This window comes from Drosophila guanche, unplaced genomic scaffold, assembly GCF_900245975.1.
Source record: "Drosophila guanche unplaced genomic scaffold, DGUA_6, whole genome shotgun sequence".
Lineage (NCBI taxonomy): Eukaryota > Metazoa > Arthropoda > Insecta > Diptera > Drosophilidae > Drosophila > Drosophila guanche.
The window spans coordinates 1002705-1021690 of NW_022995749.1; the positions used below are offsets into that span (position 1 = coordinate 1002705).

Sequence of the window (18986 nt, forward strand, 5' to 3'; positions counted from 1 at the left end):
CAGCAACTAAATGTAGTTATCGTAATAATAATAATGATAATAATTAAACCAAGTGTAACTATCGAATAAAATTGTATTTTTAGACAATTTCTGTAATTACTCTGCGGTAATGCCTTGGGGACGGGATGGGGCTAACTGCTGCATATGTACATCTAATCCTAAGCTGGAGTGACGGGTTCCAATATTTAACAATAACATAAAAGAACACGGATATGATGAACCAATCCTGCCATCCTTCAGGGCCACACCATTGTCCACCGCCTAGGGACAGCACTCGCTCTCGTCGGGTGTCTTCTTGTTCCAGCCAAAGAAGAAGTAGCCAATACCCAGGCCAAGCACTACAGCGAGGCAGAGCCAGTAGTTGAAGGTCATGAAGATCAGCATGAGCAGGTAGGATATAACGATCTGCAGCAGATTCAGCAGCGACTGAATAATGTGCGAGGAGTCCAGCAAGCGTTGCCCATAGCTCAACTCCCTGGGCTCGGCCAGGGGCGTGTCCGAACCGTTTGGATTGTCGCTCTTCCGACGCTGCTCGTCGGCCAGGCGTTCCGCCTCCTTACGGGCCACGCGGCGCGCCAAGTGCTGGCGGAGGAACTTCAGCGCCTCGTACAGAAAGGAAACAACAAAGATGGCTATGGCGGAGAGCACGAACTCTGTCACCGTCGCAGCCACCCAGCCACGCCACAAAATACGTTCGCAGTGTCCAGCATGGAACTGTTCAGAGAGAAAGAGAGGGAGAGGAAAAGAGCACAGGTTAGCAAAGTACAACAGGTACAGGTACAGGGTGTCGCAAGCAACAACTCTGAACAGCAACTTTGTTTATAATATATTTGACATGATATCGAAATACATATTCCCTATCTATGACCTACTAAACTAATCTCATGGTGCTTGTCCACCCAATGTAACACCCTGTTTAGCGTGTGTTTTGTTATGCTTCTTATTGTTTGCAGAGAGCTGGAGAGAAACAAACGAGAGAGCAAAGCTAGCGGAGAGCACACCGCCATATGTACAGTTTACATACAAAAGTGCGCGAGTGTAAGTCAAAGAGTGAGTAAATAGATAATTTAACTTGTTGTCAGATCTCTCAGCTCTCGTCGCTAAATCCCATACGGCGAAACTGGAAATTCGTTTGTTATATTATCACTCTCTCCCTTAATACGTAAACATTTACATGTGAAATCAAACAGATTGTGTAACTTACCACCATGATCATGGGGCAGGACTTCGCTGCGCTGTCGTCTGAGCCATGATCGTGATCGTGATTGTGATCCATATCCATCTTGTTTATTTGGATACTAATAATTAATACAAAACACAATGTGGGGGGAAAACCGAAAGCTGTGAACACTGGACAGGTTATAGTGATAACCGCAACACACTTGTTCGTGAGCTGAGAGCGAAGCGGCGACTGTTGCCCCCCGATGGTCGTGAGTTGTTTTTTAAAGAAAAATCGACCCTAATCCCCGTCGAGACGATAGGCAAGTGCGCTTATCACTGAGAAATGGGAAATGTACGTTATCAACTGCTAGCGGGGCGCAGGTTGCAAGCGGCGATATCACCAGCCCACCTAGAGGGTATTTACATTGAGCAAGAGTAATGGCTAAATATGTTCGATATGTAAACATAAGTACGAGATAAAGATAAAGATATTAAACACAAAGAAGGATTATAATCTGTGATGCATCTTTGCAAATTTCCACAGGATTATAATGGGGGGGGGGGGGGAATACAAACAAGAGGGGACCAAAAACATTTCAACATCTTGTAATCTATCACTAATTGTCATTTCAACAGATCAAGGTCATTCATGTTCCTGTACCTTCTCACCAAATACACCATGCCAAATAATATGATTTATGGAGCTAGTCCAGTATCAAAGGTTGTGGAATATTCTTAAGTGCAGAATCATTTATTGCAATTCAGATTATCAATTGTTTTCTTGGCCAACAAATTGTTGCTCCTGTTCAATGTGTTTAAACTTTTGACTTTCTTCTTCTGTTAGAACTTTATGGTACTCGGCTGATACGCACCCACCTACATCTGTACATATTGAACATTGGCAGTAGCCAACTGGCCAACATAGCAACCGTCGTGCGCTGGTTTTGCCGTTTGTCTTCCTTAGGCCCATTTGGCTTTTAAAGAGTTTTATTTCTAACTGGTGTCGAATGCCTCCGGTTGGATCGATGGCCGTGTGCAAATATTTTACGACCGTGCGCAAAAACTACGGACATTCTTGAGGCCGTGTGCTAATTTCGAAAGACTCGTGCCGTGTGCATAAGCTGAAGAAGTTAAACGATATTGCAGAGGGGTAATTGGTTCAGTTATTGGTTAAAGTGCAAAGCTTTTTATTACGTTCCTTGGAAGGGGAAATGCTTATTTTCATAACAGTTAGGAGACCTTACATTTTCCACGACAAAGACATATTGAATTAAATTTATATATGGCTTATAGCTAATTAAAAATTGTTTTTTTCTGGGAATAAATCGGAATTTGCACAAATCTAATGCCAATTGCATTTAAAATAACTGCCAGTGACATCCGTGCTACCAATGCAAACAATGAACCTTTTTTATTCGATGTGGCAATACTACCATTATCAATGTGTTAAGCTAGTTTATTTTTATTCTGAACCTTATTTTGTAAGCAATCAAATAAAAGATTGCCATGAAAACTAAGCAAACCTGTGGAAAACAAGTTAATGTATTGGATATAATTATAGTTGCAAGGCTGAGAGACTTCGCTTGCTAGCAATACTCAACAGAATATCAAAGTCAAGGAATGTGATTCCCGATCAACATAACTGGAGGTTAGCCCATTGTCGACCCGAGGGGTTTTAAATGTACCACCAATTTAATCCAACTGCAAGAATTTTAGCACAGCTCATGTGAAGTATATCTTGGCTTTATATTTTTGTAAGTATAAAGAAAGGTTGAATCTACAAGATAAATGAGTAAAACAGTGTTATTTTCAGCGATTCAACTCAAGCTGTTTACATGTTTAAATAGAGGGGGGTTCAGTGGGTTAAGTGTATAATATAATTCAATTTTGACTAGATTCTTGCCATTTTAGATGTGAGTTTTTGCCTAAACGCCGATGCCAATTGTGTAATTTAATATTTGGATCGTGACAGTAGGATAGCCCGCCGCTCCAAGGACGCTGAATTGCAATGTTTGCGCTACGACATCTGCTGAAGGGCAGAAAGCATTTCCCATATTATGCGGCGACAACAACAAAGAGCATGCTTCCAATCCCAGCTGTGCCGGCGCGTGTTCTGATTGGACTCCACACAGAAAGCGATTACCGCAACGGAAGGCTACCGCAGGTCCAGGAGCTTTGTTGCCGCAAGATGACGACGCTGCCCACATCCAAGAAGCCGACCTCGCTGCTCGAAGAGCTGGCTGCAGCAACGAAACCATATGCCCAGCTGATGAGGATTGATCGACCCATCGGCACTTACTTGCTGTTCTGGCCCTGTGCGTGGAGCATAGCGTTGAGCGCAGATGCTGGTTGCTGGCCGGACCTTACCATGCTGGGCTTGTTTGGAACGGGAGCATTGATTATGCGTGGCGCCGGCTGCACCATAAACGATCTCTGGGACAAAGACATCGACGCCAAGGTGGAGCGAACACGTTCACGGCCACTTGCGTCCGGACAGATTACTCAATTCGATGCCATTGTCTTTCTCTCGGCTCAACTAAGTCTGGGACTGTTGGTACTTGTCCAGCTCAACTGGCAGTCAATTCTGCTCGGTGCCAGCTCCCTGGGACTGGTGGTCACGTATCCATTGATGAAGCGGGTGACCTATTGGCCTCAGCTGGTTCTTGGCATGGCCTTCAATTGGGGCGCTCTGCTGGGCTGGTGTGCCACCCAAGGCAGCGTCAACCTGGCCGCATGTCTACCGCTCTACCTGTCTGGTGTGTGCTGGACCATTGTCTACGACACAATCTACGCCCATCAGGATAAGCTTGATGACTTGCAAATCGGTGTCAAGTCCACTGCCCTGCGTTTCGGCGAGAATACAAAAGTTTGGCTGTCCGGTTTCACCGCAGCCATGCTGACGGGTCTCTCTGCCTCCGGCTGGGCCTGCGACCAAACGCTGCCCTACTATGCCGCTGTTGGAGTTGTTGGCGCTCATCTTGTGCAGCAGGTGGGTAGCTCGAAACTCCATTTTGGTAGATTTCCACAACAACTTGCCTGTTTTACAGATTTACTCCCTCAACATTGACAATCCCACGGACTGTGCCAAGAAATTTTTATCGAATCATCAGGTGGGACTCATTCTGTTTCTTGGAATCGTTCTTGGCACACTACTGAAAGCGGACGACACTAAAAAGCAGCCACAACCCGCACTAGCATCGCCAGCAGCCAGCTCCTTTGTTTCCCTAAGTCAGAAGCCAGATGTTATAAGCTGAACGAATGCCAACTACCTGCATTAGTGGATCTTAAATTGAATGTTTTTCGCCTTGGACCAAAGTCTATAGTTAGCTAAATAGTTTTCATTTTGTACATAGGCATGTAGAACTTCTTTATTTGTAGATTAGTTTCACCGGGAAGATTAAGTTAAGCATAAGCAAATGATTGTAAAATACCTCGCAGCATGGTAATGGCTATGACCATTAATTTTAAGTGCACTTCACCAAGGTAAAGTATCAACACCCCCTCTCCGCACCACCCCGAACCAATGTCGCAACTACAAACTGGTTTCTGTATTAAATTCTTACGTGTTATTTATTATTATACAGATTTTGGTTGTCTTCAAATATTCAAATGTACTCCACTCCATTTGTTGTTAATGCTAAGAAAAGATGCGCTGCGTTTCGTTACATCAAAAAATACATTGACAGAAATGTATCTATTGTGTGTTAGATCAAGTCGGCCACGTTCATGGGCATCTCGTCGATTTGTGTGGAGTAGTATTGCTCAATGTCGCGCAAAATGCGAATATCGTCGGATTTGACAAAGTTAATGGCGACACCCTTGCGTCCAAAACGACCCGATCGGCCAATGCGATGGATGTACAGCTCACGGTTGTTGGGCAAGTCGTAGTTGATGACCAGGGACACTTGCTGCACATCAATGCCGCGAGCCCACACATCTGTGGTGATGAGAACACGCGACTGGCCGGCGCGGAACTCCTTCATGATCTCATCACGCTCCTTCTGCGGCATGTCGCCGTGCATGGAGCTGACCGTGAAATTAGCCTCGCGCATCTTCTCCGTCAGCCAGTCCACCTTGCGCTTTGTATTGCAGAAAATGACAGCCTGGGTGATGGTTAACGTATCGTACAGATCACAGAGCGTGTCGAACTTCCACTCCTCCCGCTCGACAGCCACGAAGAACTGTTTGATGCCTTCCAGGGTCAACTCATCGCTGTAATAAAATGCAAAATGAGTTAAAGGTTTGCTGGGTACATCCAAGTGCATTCTACTTACCGCTTGACCAATATGCGAATGGGATCTGTCATAAATTTTGATGTCATTTCAAGGATCTCATGGGGCAATGTGGCTGAGATGAGCACCACCTGCGTTGCTGGTGGCAAATACCGGTAAACATCATAGATTTGTTCCTTAAAACCTTTGTTCAGCATCTCATCGGCCTCGTCCAGCACCAGCATCTTGATGGCTCTGGTGCGCAGAACACGCCGCTTGATCATGTCGAACACACGTCCCGGCGTGCCGCTCACAATGTGCTGGCCGTAGTCCAGTTTGCGTATGTCCTCGCCCAGATTTGTACCGCCAATGCACACGTGACACTGCACATTCATCATATCGCCCAGGGCCAGTATCACCTTCTGGATTTGTACAGCCAACTCGCGGGTGGGCGACAGACACAGCACTTGTGTCTCACGCAAAGAAGTGTCCAGACTCTGCAGAATGGATATGGAGAATGTGGCTGTTTTTCCTGTACCCGACTGAGCCTGGGCAATAACATCGCGTCCCTTCACAATGGGCTTGATGCTACGCTGCTGAATGGCCGATGGCTTCTCAAAACCTACACATTAAATAGTTAAATGTTAATAACTGTATCGGTTAGATAGTAGCGTGAGTATACACACAACTTACCGTACGCATAGATGCCGCGTAGCAGCTCCTCCTTTAGATTCATGGCATTGAAAGTGGGGATTACCTCCACATCCTCGCTGGTCTCGAACTCAACGTTCGAGAGATCCTCGGCCTGGGCATTCTTGCGCGCCATTATTGCTGTGTTTTATATATTATCTGCTCACTTTTTCTAAAAAGTCGGTCGTTTTCAATATTTTTCTACTTTCACACAACGCGGTTAGGGATGGTCGATCAAATATACCGTGATATACCGTAACCCTCAAAAATATACCAAAGTATACCTTCCCATTTTAAAAATATACTATAAATATACCGTACTCTTAAATCATATTTCTCGATTTTGATGTTATATTTGATATTACCAGCTTGCAAAGACTTTTAACACCGAAACAACATTTTAATCCGATTGAAGAATCAAGTTAGCTTATTATAAGTACTCCTTTTTATTGGATTGTATACCCTATGACCTGAAATTTGACGAATTTGTATTTTAATTTTTCATTCATATCACCCCTTTTGGAAGCAAGGGAGCTTGGTTTTCAGTATGAAATGTATGTAACATGTAGACACATGTATGTAATGTATGTTTTGGTGCGTTGACTTGCTAAATGCGATGGATCGAAAATTCGGTTTGATGTTTGAATTTTGTCTTGGGGGTGGTAGTTGGTGGTCGGACCCTTGAAAAACAAATAAATATACAAATAAAAACTGTTATTTTAACTGTAAGCTTTAATTATTTTATATACAGATTTTATACTGTTTTGTTTTGAAATGCATGGCTAGTGGCACCAGGCTGCCGGTGTGCCGTTTAAATGGCCCTCAAAGAAATCGCTATACAATGCAAGTTATTTATTATTTCCAGCTTAAAACCCTAACCCGTCGCCACCAAGACCAATTGTCCATGCTCAGAGTAACATAGTTAACAAAATATAAAACCTCTTGTCCTTAACATCAACGCAATAAAATAGTGTTTGTGTTTAGTTTCCGAATGCAGATCTCTCTCAAAGTGTCGAAATATCTAGTATGGTGTCGACTCGCTGCTTCGCTTGCTTGGCGGCACAGTTTGCCTTCTTGGCACTGTCCCTAGTACGCTTCATATCAGCCTGCAGCTCATCCAGATTCTTTTTTAGGTACTCCACTCGCCGCTTGGCAGTTTCTTCAAGTTTCCGCTTCTCCATCACCTCCCGTTTGGCATTTTCTGCCACGCTGCGAATTTTCTCAAGGCTCACTTGGAACTCCCCATACAGACATTTCAGATTTGCGACGATTTTCTGGTTGTTGTTTCGCACCCGCTTGGCCATCTTTGCAGTGTTGGAGCTGCTGGCAGCCGCCTTCTTCATCTTCTCACGGAACTTCTTGATCTCGCTCAGACTGCTCTCGAGAGCGTCCAGCAGCTGCTTATTGCCAGCAATCAGCGTTTCGGCAGCCATGGATGCATCCATGGACTCGGTCGTATTTCCGGACTTCTGCGTGGCACATCCCGATGGCGAATCCGTTGCGCCTTTTGGCTTCGCAGACGCTTTCGGGGCAATCAAGGCTTTCAAGTTTCCGGGCTTGTGACGCTCATCGCATTGCTTGACTGTCGTTAAAGTGGTCGCCACAATGAAGCTCGCCACGAACAACACAACGAAGGACTTGTAACCCATTGGGAACTAACAAACATACAATTCTCAACTGACACAAATCTCCACTGACACAAATCTCCAAGTCACATCAACAGCATAACAAAACAGTCAAAAGTGTCAGAAGTTTTAGCTCTATATGTTCAATCCCCGAATTGAGAATATATTTTATAGAAATAAAATAGAAAATGCTGTTCGAGCATATTATTCGAGCCATGTTGGTGGTTGTGGCCATTGCTTGGGCTCTCAGTGATGCCCAGCCGCTTGAAGAGGTACGTAAGATGGAGAAAACATTCCCAAAAGTCCACAGATTTCCCCGTGCCCCCACAGACGTACAATGATTTTTCCAACCTGGTGCATGATGATTCCGAAGGAGGTTGCTCGCAGAGCAATTGCCACATCAATATGGCTGGTGGTGGCAAACAGAAGGCCACCAACATAGCCCAGAAGGCCGCAAAGGAGGCCAAAGATGCCTCCGATGCCCAGGTGTCGGCCGCCGAGGCTGCTGCCCGACATGTGAAGCAACAATTGGCCGACAAGGCCTTCGCTGCAGCCAACGCTGCAGAAGCTGCTCTTGCTGGGAAGCTGCAAATCGTCGAGCAGCTGGAATCTGAGGTACGCGAGGGTGAGGTGGTCGTCCAGGAAGAGGCCGCCGGACTGCAGACCACCCAAAGCACAGCAGCGGCTGCCGCCCAGGCCGCAAGCATGGCCGGTACCCAAGTCAAGACAATCACCGATGCCGTCAAGAATGCCCACGCCAATGTTGCCAACTCGGAACAGGTGTCCAATGGCGCTCAGCAGGAGCTGGCCGAGAAGCAGCAGCTCGTCGAGACGGCCAAGAAGCGCGTGGAGATGTTGCTCAAGCAGCTGGATTGCGCCAAGAAGGACTTCAATAGCACCAAGAAGCTGGCCGAGAAGGCTGCCTGTGCTGCCCAGGAGGCCAGAACACGTGCCTCGCGAGAGCGTCGCCGCGTGAAGATGCTCGACAAGTTAATGCGTCGCTATAGACGCGGTTACTAAGCCTAAGACAATTTGTGTTTATTTTTTAATAAATTATTGTTTGCTTCCGATTCCGAGACTCCACGCTGATCCGAGAGGAAGCGAAGCCATCAGCGGACACGGGCGCCGATCGTCTCTGCCATGCGATTTGCGAGCTTGCTGCCTCGGAGCGGAGCAGACTTGTGGCAATTAGAGGCTCTTCTATAATTACTCATGCGGCAGTGGCTGTTGCAGTGGCTGTGGCTGTGGCTGTAAATTATCCAATCCTCCAGCCTGGTAGCATTGACCCAGCCCCATTGTTGGTGTTTGGTGTGGAATCAATTGGCGCTGCCGGGGCAGGCCAAGTCATAAAGAAAACGGACCACCGTCCAACGAGTTTGCACTTTCATCGCAACAGCGACACACACAGCGAAAAGCGTTTTGTTTATAAATACATGACGCCTGCACAGGTCTGCTGGCAATCGTCGAGAGGTCTCCAACGGATTTACAAAAGACATCGAAGCGCATTGCATTCCCAAAGCCGAAAGTAAAAGCGTTTTGTCCAGCACACCGAACCTGTCCATCGACTTTGCGGGACCGAGACCTTGTGGTGGGAGCTGTGTCGTCAACTGGCATTAGATACGGTTTGCCCACGCTGCAGTCAGGACGTGTGTTGTCAGCGGTTGATTTATCTGTCAAATAGTGAGTGATTCGTGCCCAGTTTTGTGCCAGCAGTGATGCCGATGGTTAGGTTGTCCTGGCCTTAAAAGCAAACTGGTTCTTCTGTGGAACATACGATAAGCGGACTGAACTGGGTGTGACACACAAACTGTTTGCCGGCCATCATCCTAGACCAAAGAAAGTGCACTCCTTACGTTGTTAGCTAACATAAATTGGCAGTCATAGAACCGGTTACATTTGCCTCGATTGAAAATCCCAGCAATAAATTCGAGTATCCGTACCCCTGTGCCGTGATCCCGAGTCTTCCGGCTGGGCAATTTCTTTTTTAGATTGCATAATTTTCAATGATGCCTTCGGCCATGCAGCTGCTGCTACTGACAATGCTCTTGGGTAAGCGTCGTGTTTCCCTATGCAAATTTCATGTCGCCTGTAAGCACTTCCTTTTCCCAATTAAGTTGCAGCCATGCCAGCAATGGGACTGGGACTGGGACGCAAGGTGAAGCGGAAGGACGCTCACTACCGTCTAAATGTGCCGCCTTTACCTCCGTCAGCGCAGGGCCAGATTCACGTTCACCAGGGGCAACAGAGCCACCAGCAACAGCAAGCCACGCAGATCGACCACGAAGTGCCGCCATATTCATTCGAAGCCATCAACCACGACGAGTTTGAGCCAGCTCCGAGTCCACATCCGAATGGACAGCAGCACTCGCAGCATTACGAAAGCTCCGACTACATTGTACACAACCTGCAAGGCGGAGGCGGCGGGGGCGTATATCTGGTGGATAATGGACTGCGCAGCATTGCCAAGGGATCGGCGGATACAGCCAACTCGGCAGTGGCCAGTCAGAATGCGGCCGGGAAGCAGGCTTCGTACGTGGCCAAGAGCACTCTGGCCCAGGCAGCGGCCCAGGCAGCCGGCACAGCCGTCGCTGTGCTCAAGGGCAAGGAGGTGCTCCTGCACCGACTGGAGGACCAGAGCGTGGAGGCGCACAAGGCATTGGAGAACGAGCTGACGCAGCTGCAGCAGGCCAAGCGATCGGCGAAAGCTGCACAATATGCGGCCCAGCAGGCCATCAACCATGTGAGCGTCCTCACGGCGGCACTAAACAATGCCCAATCCGCATCCGAGCTCGCCCAAAAGTCCGCGTCCGAGGCAGCCGCTGAATTGGCCTCCCAAATCGATATGGTGGCCCAGGCCAAGACCAAACTGGAGCATGCCGAGTCGCACGCGTACGCTGCCCGCTTGGACTATGAGGAGACTCGCGATTCGGCGGAGAAGGCCACGCTGTCCGCACAGGAGGCGCAGATCAATGCCAACGATGCTGCTGTGCACGCCAATGTGGAGCTAAGTGAAGCGGTTCACATTCATGATAAAAGCGATCGCAATGTGGTTGAACCGGCACCAGCTTCGGCCCCGGGCCCAGCTCCGGCCCGACGTCGTAGACGCCCGTAATACACTTCCATTCCGAATTTGTTTCGTAAATTTAAGCTTCAATTTGTACCTATTTATTTATTTTACATATATTGATTAAAAGTCTATGTTTTTTTATCTTGTTAATAAATAAAAAGTTGGGGGAGCAGCTTTGAATATAACATATTAATATTAACTTATGGAAATAGGGTATACAATTTGCCACACTCTCCATAATAACAAGCAAAAACTTTTCATGTAACGTTTTAACCTTATGTTACAATCAATCAAATAAGATAAGAAATGAAATCCAGCCAATCTTGTGAAGAATCAAATATTGATTCGAGTAAAATTACTATTTTAAAGCTGAGAGTCCTAAATATTTGATAATATTAAACAGAAGATCAAAGTCGAGGAAAATGATTTTAGATTTACGGTATGTTTACAGTATATTTTGAAAATTAAAGTGCGCGTCGGTATATTTTATCGATAATTTCGCAGTCACACTGGTGCCGGCATTTATTTACAAATATTTTATTTGCAAATAATTTAGAAAAACTGAAAAAAACAATTGAATTAGCTGCAAAATATGAGCCGCCAAGAGCCGACATTTGAGGACCTGAGGTCGTACTTCCGGAGTCACAGTAAAATACGAGAGCAGCGGGCGCATACGTCCAAGGTAAGTGGCCAGTCGGATAATTTAGAGATTTTCACGAAACAAATGTCTGATGGTCACAGGTTCACTCGGTTTGTTGGAATGCTGATGGTCGCCATTTGGCATCAGGCTCCTTTGACAAGACGGTGGCGGTGTACACCTTGGATCGCGATCGCCTCATCAAGGGCAGCATCTACCGGGGTCACACAGCGTCCGTGGATCAATTGTGTTGGCACAAAACCAATCCGGATCAGTTTGCCACTGCGAGCGGCGACAAGACCGTGCGCGTCTGGGACATTCGCGCTGGGAAGTGTGCTTCAGTGACCAACACCAAGGGAGAGAACATAAACATAGCGTGGTCCCCGGACGGCAAGACCATTGCTGTGGGCAACAAGGAAGACCTAATCACATTCATAGACACGCGGACGAACAAAATACGCGTCGAGGAGCCCTTCAGCTGTGAAGTAAATGAGATATCATGGAACAATACAAACGATTTGTTCTTCCTCACCAACGGCATGGGCTGCATTAATGTTTTAAGCTATCCCAGTCTGGAGCACCAACTGACGCTCAAGGGGCATCCGGCCAACTGCATTTGCATTGAGTTCGGGCCCACAGGTAGGCTAAACCCCTTGCGTATACATACCTTTCGCACTATCTAATGCCCTCTATTTTAGGTAAATATTTTGCCACTGGTTCGGCCGATGCCCAGGTCTCGCTTTGGGACGCCAATGAACTGGCCTGCCTGCGTATGATTAGCCGCCTGGAATGGCCTGTGCGCACCATTTCCTTTAGCCACGACGAACGGCTGATAGCCTCTGCCAGCGAGGATCTGCTCATTGACGTTGCCTTCACGGAAACGGGCGAACGTGTCACCGACATTCATGTGGAGGCCTCGACATTCACGGTGGCCTGGCATCCGAAGCAGTACCTGTTGGCCTATGCCTGCGACGAGAAGGATGTCGAGCGGCGTCGCGATGCTGGCAATGTCAAAATATACGGCTTTCCCGAACAAACCCAGGGCCAGTAAAGAGTTTTATGTATTATTCAATCATCAATGGTGAGACCTCGCAATGCATTCGAGATTATAAACTATGAACTTCACAAAGTCACGTAGTACCCTGTGGCAGGCAAGTGGATTATCAATTTCGAAGCTCAACTTCCGCACGTGTGTGATTAAATTGAGCTGCATGGGCATCTACTTGCAAGTCAAGTGCTAGTTTTTATCATCCCACAGACAGGCTGCCTGCCAGTTCGGTTTTTATGGCATTAAAGGAGCTTCGCTGCACTCCGGACTCCACGCTGATGTAACCCCGGTTGTCTGCCAGCTTTAAATTGCAGTTCTTGCCAGGCATCAATCATCAAGGGAGGGAGGAGAGGAGACAATTTTACTTTTAACATCAACTTGTAGGAGTACTTGGGATGGGATCTGATTATGCACCCTGCCCTTAGAGCTGTTTACGGTTATGGCTTCTTCCGTTTTAAGCTATTAATCAGTGGCAACACTTTGGGTTTGCCGTGAGTACCTGAGAACGAAAATGCAACTGCCAGCAGGACAAATCTTAGTGGGCCAAAGGTCGATGTCACTTTGCTGCAGTTGTTTGCACAGGCTGGCTTATAAATTGGGCTCCATTAGCCACAAAACTTTAGGGAGAGGCCAAAGACACGAGTGGGGTGATGCAATTGCTTTTAGTTTGCTTTCTGTTGCTATTTCTTGAGCTCACTCGTGAACTAAAAGTATCTGCGCGAGATGTACAAGTGGAGCACAAACAGAAGAGAACACCCCACACATCAATGCCGCGTCGATTACTGAGTACAGTCCCAGTCCCTGATTGTGATTGCATTCTGCCGCGCTCCATGTACCCACCAAGTGCACAAATATTTGCACGACTAAATGTTTGCGATAGATTTTGGTTTGGATTTCCGTTTTCCTGGCACTCTGGCGCTCTGCCCTCGATACCCAAGTACTAAAATCATTCTTAATTATTATTAATTGCATTTTTTCTATTGCAGCCTTCTCATTTAGTCGCAAAATATTGTAGTTCTGGGTCAACGCACTGGTGTGGTTCATTAGATACAAAATCCCAATATCCTCGCAGCATAGGCAGATGGGTTTGGTTATTTTTTTGTAATGCCCATTATTTGGAGGAGTTATAACGGTGTTTTATTCCTACACGAGTTCTAAAGAATCGGTGGTTTTGGTTGGAGTTTTTGAATAATTTCAACAAATAATATCATCGTCATCATCCATATCTGATTCTTTAAAGGCAAAGTTGGTCTTGTTTTTCGATAGGGTCTGCGTTTAACGGTTTTTTATAGACCTGCCGGGAAAGCTACGTCCTTTGCTACATGGTTTTACTTGCTCCACCTGTCGACGCACGCTTGTCAATTTAAATTTGCAGATTCAGCGCGCCTCTCCTTTTAAAAGGTCCCCTTTCCAACTTCAGCACACAGCAAATGTAACGCCATTCAGCGCTCTTTTAATGTTAGGAAAATATCTCGCATGCGATAATTGTGTCATGCTCGTGCTGTTCCTATGAAAATGGAATGAAATCAATGCTGTTAAGGTTCCCCTCCATGTTATGGCCACTAGCAGCGTGGTATGCTTCTTTTTTGGTTGACCTTTTTAAATTGATAAAAAAATCATAAAAAGTAGCCAATCTGCTTGAGAATTAATTCATCAATCAGCAGCGAAAGAAGCACACGGAAGATGCAAAATGTGAGATACACCGAATACTGAAAGAAGAATGGGAGAGAGAGAGTACTGCAGAGGATACTGCTCACTTTTTGCCTCTACCTCAACAAAACCATGGTTCCTAAATAGAAATAAGCTAAAAGCCATTGATGCTAAAAGGATCAACAGACCGTGCTGCTGGTTACCCGTAAATGTATGGTACGCGCACTCTTCCATCCAATGGTAATGACAACTCTTAGACGCCTGGAGGCCAACTGGAGTTTTATTTGATTTAATTAAATACGATTGCATTGGCTTGCATAATGGCCGACGAATTGACGGTTGACAGTTGCCCACTTGGATCAGTCCTACTCTGGTGATGGGTGAAAGCTGGCCGGGATTTATCAGCTGTTATCAGCGCGCATGGCAGGGGGGACTGGACTGGAATTGGGACTGTGACTGTGACTGTGACTGTGACTGACCCCAAAAGCTGATAATCGTTCAAGTGCAATGTCATATTAATAAGTGTTTTTGATAATCTATGTACATACAGTACAAGAATGTTTTAGCAATTGTAGAACATAAAAGAATTGTAGAGCATTTTCCGAGGCATCAACAACATTTTCCGTTTCACTTTTGCTGAGTGTATGAGTTTGAAAGATTGCTGGTAATTAATCAGTTGACGCTTCCCTTGGCTGGTATATGTGTGGAATCTTTCTGTCCCAGCCTGTTGAGGTTAACATAGGTTCAGTTACATCTCTTGATTACAGAAATTGTTTACTAAAATCTATCGACTATAAAGCGGAAGTGAAACATCGCGTTGCCAATTGACTAATTGTAATTTGATAACAACTCTCTCCGGTTGTATAAATAGATTTAAATTCAAAACGATATACGATATAATAAAACCTACAGCAACCCAGCGAGTCAGCCTACTCACGTGATAGTAGAAGTTGCTCCATAAACAAGTTCATCGAGGAAAGACTTTTGTACAGAAGCCCAAGCTGTGTCGGCTGAGTTCCACTCTGTAAGAGAGCTGCTCTAGATGGAGCTTATCATCAAGAGGGAATGAAATTAAATAACATAGTTAGACGCTGGACCGGCTTATCGCTGAACTGAACTCTTGACACAGAGCAGCTGGTGGCAGCGAGACAGCCAGCTATCAGCAGGTGCGTCGGTATAAATCTAGGGAACGGAGCCGTCGGCGATTCAGTCTAGAAATTTCAACTGATTCGTGATCGTGTGTGCAAGAATACAAACAATATGCTGAAGTATCTCATCCTTACCCTGGCCCTCTGTGCTGTGGTGTGTATTTTCGATTGAATCGTTGTTAATCCCATCATCATAATTAAATCAATGAAATACTCGTAAGCAGGCCTACGCCGACGATGAGTGGAAGCCCAAGACTGGCGAGGATATCAAGCAAATACGCATTGAGTGCCTGAAGGAGCATCCCCTCAACGGTGATCAGATCTCTCAGCTGAAGCAGCTGATCTTCCCCGACGAGCCCGATGTGCGCCAGTATCTGCTCTGCTCCGCCCAGAAGCTGGACATCTTCTGCACCCACGAGGGCTACCATGCCGATCGTCTTGCCAAGCAGTTCAAGATGGACCTTACGGAGGAGGAAGCCCTGGAGATCGCTCAGGGCTGCATCGACAAGAACGAGGAGGGCAGCCCTGCGGATGTGTGGGCCTTCCGGGGACACAAGTGTCTGATGGCCAGCAAGATCGGCGACAAGGTGAAGGCCTTCGTCAAGGCCAAGCATGACGCAGCCGAGGCGGCAAAGGCGAGTGCTTAAGATCGTTGAGACCAATAAAAGTGTTCACATTTTGTGCTGGAACGCAACTCGTTGAAGTCGGGAGAAGTCGGTACATATATTTATTGAAAGAGTTACCCTCTTTGCGGGTGTACGGGCTATCGGGGTATCGGGGGAGGGGCAACACAATTTGACTACAAGTGCACGGAACTACATTGAATAGCTACTGAGGCTTCTGAGCAAGTGATTCTCCCGCTGGAGTAGCCTAGGCATCGCCGCCCTCGGATATGGCCTTCATGGCAGCATCGATGTGTGCCACCAGCGGCAGACCGCTCTCGAGTGCGGAATTGCGGTATCCCTCAAGAAAGTAGCAAGTTTCGGTACCATTCGGATTGGGGAACTCCTTGGGCAGGCACGAGGGATCCCGTGGTTGCAGATCAAAGTCGAAGCCCTCGTGCTTGGTCAGCCATCTGCGGGCAAGAGGGAATTGTAGATTAGATGGATTCGTGACTCCATTTGAGACACTACACTTACTCCTTGGTTTATCACGTTTATCACGTTTATCTTGACGGCCTCACTGCCGGACTCGAACTTGTTGGCTATGGTCACGCTGTTCGCCATCGTGGGTGATGTGCTTCGAGCAAGCATCGATCATCTTGAGGGCCATCCAGGCCACCTTGTGGGCATCGTAGATGGAAGTGCGATGAAGTCCACTGGCCACGCAGTAAGCATCCCCGATCGTCTCCACCTTGTAGACGTCGAAGAAGTCGCAGAACTCGTCAAAGTCCTTGTACAGACCCTCCAGCATGCTGATCACGATGAAGGGAGTGGCCCGCGAGCAGATTCCGGTGAAGCCAACGATGTCGCTTAACAGAATGGTCACATCCGGATAGGTTTTGGCATCGATCGAGGAGCCCAGCCACAACTTCTCGGCGATCTCAGCGGGAAAGATCAGATAATCAGATCAGATTAATGATACGAAATCTACATTTTAAATTTTACCCCTTTCCCGCGGGTTTTCTCGTATCGCCATCCCAACGGACAGCAGAAACGGGACTCTAAAACTGGCAAGGAGCATTCAGGATAATTTTATCGCTTATAAAATCAGGGAGAAGATCCGTCAAGCCCAATACCTTAAGAAGGTAGAAATCCATTTTATACCCGGCCACGCCAACATCCCTCAGAACACGGCAGTAGACTCAGCAGCCAAAGAAGCACACAGACTGCGAAAATATACAGTCGTTAAATGGAATTTTAAAGATGCAATATGTGAGATACACCGAATACTGAAAGAAGAATGGGAGAGAGAGTATGCCGAGTTTGCCAGCCTTAAACGCAGAGGATACTGCTCACTTTTTGCCTCTACCTCAACAAAACCATGGTTCCTAAATAGAAATAAGCTAAAAGCCATTGACGCTAAAAGGATCAATGGACTGATTAGCGGCAGTGCATTTGATAGGCACACACTTGCCAAAATGCACGTAGTCGCAAGTAACATTTGTGATACTTGCGATACTATCGATGACGCATCGCATATAATTTTTAATTGTACCAAGTACAACACAAGACGACTAAACTACCCATCGCTAAGGAAATATAATAATATCTATAAATTCTTCGAAAAAGAACAAATTAGCTCGTACCAAACTTTAATCGAGTTCATCGACAAAATTGGAGTAAAACTGTAACAAGTTACATATCTCGACGTGGCGATTTCCACCTTGTAAAGGCGGGCGGCCAAATAATCCCCCTCTACCCAAGGGTAGAGCGGTAACATAAAACCTCAAATAAAAAAATAAAAAAATGTCACCCCTAATATTGTCAGCCTGCTATCGATATTTCTTATCTATCGTATGGTATGGTCGATTGTCGCCCATCTCGTTTTTGTCGATATTATTTGCCACATGGAGTGGCAAGTAGCAAGTAACATTTGTGATACCTGCGATACTATCGATAACGCATCGCATTAAACATTTAATATAACAACACAACAACCCATCGCTAAGGAAATATAATAATATTTATCAGCTCGTACCAAACATTATTCGAGTTAATCGACAAAATTGGAGTAAAACTGTAACAAGTTACTACCCCTCTACCTCAAAAACCTAAAAAAAAGTCTACAATTTGGAAACAAAAAAATAGTAAATTTACGAAAACTCGAACAACATGTCTGTGCGGCACGACTGGTACCAGTCCGAGACCAAGGTGGTCATCACTGTTCTGCTGAAGAACGCCATAGAGAAGAACTACGCTGTCAAGATCGAGTCAAAGAAACTTCACATGACCGCAGATGATTACGAGCTGGAGATCCCACTGCTGCATCCCGTTGTCGTGGAGCGGTGCTCCCACAAGGCGTTCCAGACCAAGGTCGAAATAACTCTGGCCAAGGAGACGGGCGTACGCTGGGAGACCCTCGAGGAGAAGGCGGCTCCCGTGGAAGTGGCATTGCCAAAACTGCAGACCAAAAACTGGGACCAACTGGTCAGTGAGGAGGAAAAGATCGAAGAGAAGGAGGCCCAAGGCGAAGCCGCTCTAAACAATCTATTCAAGCGGATTTACAGCACTTCCTCGCCCGAGGTGCAAAAGGCCATGAACAAATCTTTCTCAGAGTCCGGAGGTACTGTGCTTAGCACCAACTGGAACGAAGTGGGCAAGGAGAAGGTGATTGTGCGGCCTCCCAATGGAACCGAATTCCGCGAATGGGAGAAGTAGGCCTAATCAACGGGCTAGTTAAACACACACACAGACACCAAGACCCACACACACATTAATTTATATGAGAATTTAGAGACGCAACTGTAAACATTTGTCCCCCAACCAAGGACGGCACGCGATGGGCCGGAAAACAAACCATATTAACGATATTAACATAAATTAACAATAGTTATACCCGGTACTCGAACTGAAACCAGTGTATTTCAAAAATTAGCCCCGCCCCCGCAAAAAGGGCGAAAACCTCCCTAACCTATAGTTTTGAAGATAAAAGAAAACTAAAAAAGCCATTCCGTAGGGAATGACCATATCTATTAGACCACCAAATTGGGATCCGATTGGATCATTATTATTGCCACAATGTAGAAATTAATTTGCAGTGGTTAAACCCACCCCCGTACCGCAGCTTATATTTGTTTTTTGCAAATT

The 18986-nt window shown here is 46.3% G+C and overlaps 10 protein-coding genes across 10 annotated transcripts; 6 read left to right on the forward strand and 4 right to left on the reverse strand.

Moving 5' to 3' along the window:
• Nucleotides 1-59: 59 nt before the first annotated feature.
• LOC117585337 (high affinity copper uptake protein 1) lies at nt 60-1407 on the reverse strand. The gene is made up of 2 exons (XM_034274776.1): nt 1205-1407; nt 60-714 (listed from the first exon to the last, which is right to left on the reverse strand). Exons 1-2 carry the CDS (start codon nt 1280-1282, stop codon nt 262-264), a joined length of 531 nt encoding a protein of 176 aa, XP_034130667.1. The 5' UTR covers nt 1283-1407; the 3' UTR covers nt 60-261.
• Nucleotides 1408-2752: 1345 nt separating this feature from the next.
• Nucleotides 2753-4740, forward strand: LOC117585231 (4-hydroxybenzoate polyprenyltransferase, mitochondrial). The gene is made up of 4 exons (XM_034274625.1): nt 2753-2915; nt 2975-3074; nt 3134-4150; nt 4209-4740. Exons 3-4 carry the CDS (start codon nt 3170-3172, stop codon nt 4413-4415), a joined length of 1188 nt encoding a protein of 395 aa, XP_034130516.1. The 5' UTR covers nt 2753-2915; nt 2975-3074; nt 3134-3169; the 3' UTR covers nt 4416-4740.
• On the reverse strand, nt 4705-6288 carry LOC117585230 (eukaryotic initiation factor 4A-III). Its single transcript, XM_034274624.1, has 3 exons — nt 6066-6288; nt 5436-5994; nt 4705-5373 (listed from the first exon to the last, which is right to left on the reverse strand). The coding sequence occupies exons 1-3, from the start codon at nt 6196-6198 to the stop codon at nt 4866-4868; spliced, it is 1200 nt and encodes a 399-aa protein (XP_034130515.1). The 5' UTR covers nt 6199-6288; the 3' UTR covers nt 4705-4865.
• A 611-nt stretch (nt 6289-6899) lies between these two features.
• On the reverse strand, nt 6900-7749 carry LOC117585237. The gene has a single exon (XM_034274637.1). It carries the CDS (start codon nt 7709-7711, stop codon nt 7067-7069), a length of 645 nt encoding a protein of 214 aa, XP_034130528.1. The 5' UTR covers nt 7712-7749; the 3' UTR covers nt 6900-7066.
• A 65-nt stretch (nt 7750-7814) lies between these two features.
• LOC117585068 (uncharacterized protein CG45076) lies at nt 7815-8727 on the forward strand. The gene is made up of 2 exons (XM_034274330.1): nt 7815-7959; nt 8018-8727. The coding sequence occupies exons 1-2, from the start codon at nt 7876-7878 to the stop codon at nt 8705-8707; spliced, it is 774 nt and encodes a 257-aa protein (XP_034130221.1). The 5' UTR covers nt 7815-7875; the 3' UTR covers nt 8708-8727.
• A 966-nt stretch (nt 8728-9693) lies between these two features.
• LOC117585363 lies at nt 9694-10799 on the forward strand. The gene is made up of 2 exons (XM_034274810.1): nt 9694-9736; nt 9802-10799. Exons 1-2 carry the CDS (start codon nt 9694-9696, stop codon nt 10797-10799), a joined length of 1041 nt encoding a protein of 346 aa, XP_034130701.1.
• A 473-nt stretch (nt 10800-11272) lies between these two features.
• On the forward strand, nt 11273-12468 carry LOC117585057 (THO complex subunit 3). Its single transcript, XM_034274316.1, has 3 exons — nt 11273-11436; nt 11496-12030; nt 12090-12468. Exons 1-3 carry the CDS (start codon nt 11347-11349, stop codon nt 12440-12442), a joined length of 978 nt encoding a protein of 325 aa, XP_034130207.1. The 5' UTR covers nt 11273-11346; the 3' UTR covers nt 12443-12468.
• Nucleotides 12469-15287: 2819 nt separating this feature from the next.
• Nucleotides 15288-15947, forward strand: LOC117585059 (general odorant-binding protein 99a-like). Its single transcript, XM_034274319.1, has 2 exons — nt 15288-15391; nt 15462-15947. Exons 1-2 carry the CDS (start codon nt 15350-15352, stop codon nt 15882-15884), a joined length of 465 nt encoding a protein of 154 aa, XP_034130210.1. The 5' UTR covers nt 15288-15349; the 3' UTR covers nt 15885-15947.
• A 224-nt stretch (nt 15948-16171) lies between these two features.
• LOC117585060 (head-specific guanylate cyclase-like) lies at nt 16172-17042 on the reverse strand. The gene is made up of 2 exons (XM_034274320.1): nt 16377-17042; nt 16172-16312 (listed from the first exon to the last, which is right to left on the reverse strand). The coding sequence occupies exon 1, from the start codon at nt 16648-16650 to the stop codon at nt 16417-16419; it is 234 nt and encodes a 77-aa protein (XP_034130211.1). The 5' UTR covers nt 16651-17042; the 3' UTR covers nt 16172-16312; nt 16377-16416.
• An 898-nt stretch (nt 17043-17940) lies between these two features.
• On the forward strand, nt 17941-18734 carry LOC117585058 (protein SGT1 homolog). Its single transcript, XM_034274317.1, has one exon. It carries the CDS (start codon nt 18012-18014, stop codon nt 18555-18557), a length of 546 nt encoding a protein of 181 aa, XP_034130208.1. The 5' UTR covers nt 17941-18011; the 3' UTR covers nt 18558-18734.
• Nucleotides 18735-18986: the final 252 nt, after the last annotated feature.